The 2,322-nt window shown below is 38.5% G+C and overlaps 1 protein-coding gene across 1 annotated transcript; it reads left to right on the top strand.

Annotated features, from left to right (window-relative positions):
• Positions 1-518: 518 nt before the first annotated feature.
• Positions 519-2,322, top strand: LOC127953254 (zinc finger BED domain-containing protein 4-like). The gene is made up of 3 exons (XM_052552264.1): positions 519-828; positions 1,209-2,176; positions 2,279-2,322. The coding sequence occupies exons 1-2, from the start codon at positions 591-593 to the stop codon at positions 1,967-1,969; spliced, it is 999 nt and encodes a 332-aa protein (XP_052408224.1). The 5' UTR covers positions 519-590; the 3' UTR covers positions 1,970-2,176; positions 2,279-2,322.

The raw sequence follows: 2,322 nt of genomic DNA, 5'->3' as shown, positions 1-2,322 counted from the left end.
TGACTATGGCTAAACGAAGCTTCTGCGTGTTTCATAAGTGTCTCGACCGACAGGTGGCACGCTTGCCGAGTCTGCGTTTGATTGACAGGGGCGGGAACAAACCACACAATCGCACATCTGTCTCAACTGCCACAAAGTTTAAAAGAGGAGTTAATGCACCTTCACCTCGTGGGTTTTTGTGAGAGGAGAAAGATTTTGAGATAGCGTTTACGATTTATTGACATTTATAGTGCGATTTAGTTAGTTATATTTAGGTTACATTTAAGTTAAATATATTTACTGATAAACTAAAGACAGTGACAGATAGTTAGGATAGATATAGTGACACATTTATATAGGCTAAGTTAGATATTGACAGATAGCACAGTAGTTAGAGATATAGAATTTAGATAGATTCATATATATATAGATAGATAGATTCATAGATATATAAATTTATATATAGATTCATATATTCATATATATATATATATAGAGAGAGAGAGAGAGATTCATATATATATATATATATATATATATATATATACTTTCATAAATATATAGATTCATAGATAGATAGATATATATAGACATTAATAGAATAGATAGAAATGGAGGCTCCACAGAAGAGATGCCGTAAATCTGTGGTGTGGGAGCATTTCCATTTGGAAACCCCAAATAAAGTGAGATGTATGTATTGTGATAGGCAGCTAGCCTACTTCAACAATACATCATCCATGATGCGCCATTTGAGGAGCACTCATCCTGCCATTTTGCAGTGTGCAGAGGATGGTAACATTCCCCCTGTACCTAGGCCTGCTACTGACACTGCTGGGCCATCTAAACAAGGTATACATTGTTTGATATAATATGTACTTCATGTAACACTGTTTAGAAAGTCCATAGTTTTAAATAGACTTAGGCTTGTGTCCACCAGCCTTACAACTTAACGTCAATCTTTTCCAAAACTCCCAATCATGTTGAAAACAGCTTCACTCTGAATATGTAAATGTAACATCTCACAAACTTAGTCACTGTATTACATAGATATTTTTATAGGCTTGAAGACAACATTTTGGTTTTCCTAATTGTTGTAATTTTATATTGTATTTGATCTGTCTTTGCACACTGAGCATAAACTTTTCCAAACTTGAAAAAGCTTTTATTTTTTTTGAAATTTAGTTTTGTGAAAGTACTTTTAATCTTTTATCTTTATTTTCTTTTAAAAGGCAGACAGAGGGAATTGGATGAGGCTCTTGTAGACATGGTGGTAAAGGATTTGCAGCCCTTCACTATCGTGGAGGATGAGGGTTTCATGGCTTTTGTGAACAAACTTGATCCAAGCTATGTCCTCCCATCCCGGAAGGCACTTAAAACGATGGTAACCGAAAGGTACAACATTTCTAAGGAGAAGACAATGGAGGACCTAAAAAAGGCAGATTTTGTTAGCCTTACAGCTGACATGTGGTCCTCCATTAATATGGACGGATACCTTGGTGTTACTTGCCACTACATAACACCAGAGGCAAAGCTGGCAACTGTTGTACTGGGTGTAAGGAGGTTTTACCAAACACACACAGCCCAGCATCTCATGGAGGCTAAAGCTTTGCTAATGGCCGAGTGGGGAATAACCACCAAAGTTCAGTGTATGGTGACTGATAATGCATCCAACATGATCTTAAGTGCCCAGCTACTGAACCTTCGGCATGTCCCATGTTTTGCCCACAATTTAAATTTAATTGTAAAAAAGGCCCTAGATCAAACCCCACTCATCAATGAAATACGACAGAAAGCCAGAAAGATAGTGGGGTTATTTAGATCCAGCTGCAAAGCAAAGGACAAGCTTGTGGAGATGCAGGGCTTGATGGGCAGACCAGCTCTGAAACTGATGCAGGAGGTGGACACAAGATGGAACAGCACTTACGACATGTTGCAGCGCTTGTATGAGCAACGAGAGCCAGTGGGTGCAGAGCAGCGCTATCAAATTTAAACAGTGATACTGCTCCGCTGACAAGTTTTGAGTATAACATTATACAAGAATCATTGTCACTACTGCAGCCTTTCAAACTCGCAACGACAGAGTTGTCAGAGGAACAGAGAGTGTCTGCTTCAAAGCTCATACCACTTTACAGGATGTTGCAGCACAAGCTATCGCAGAAAAAAGGCCAATCAGCACAGGAATCAACTGCACAATTAGGTAGGCCACAATGACCATACTACTGTATGTAATGTATTGGCCACAACTGTCATATTATTTTTTATCAATATAACCAATATGGTTTGCTTGTGTTTTGAACAGGCACACACCTGCAAGAAGGTCTGCACTCAAGATGTGGTGGGTAC

The sequence above is a fragment of the Carassius gibelio genome, chromosome B3 (assembly GCF_023724105.1).
Source record: "Carassius gibelio isolate Cgi1373 ecotype wild population from Czech Republic chromosome B3, carGib1.2-hapl.c, whole genome shotgun sequence".
NCBI classification, from domain to species: Eukaryota; Metazoa; Chordata; class Actinopteri; order Cypriniformes; family Cyprinidae; genus Carassius; species Carassius gibelio.
This window is presented reverse-complemented; position numbering and strand designations above follow the sequence as displayed.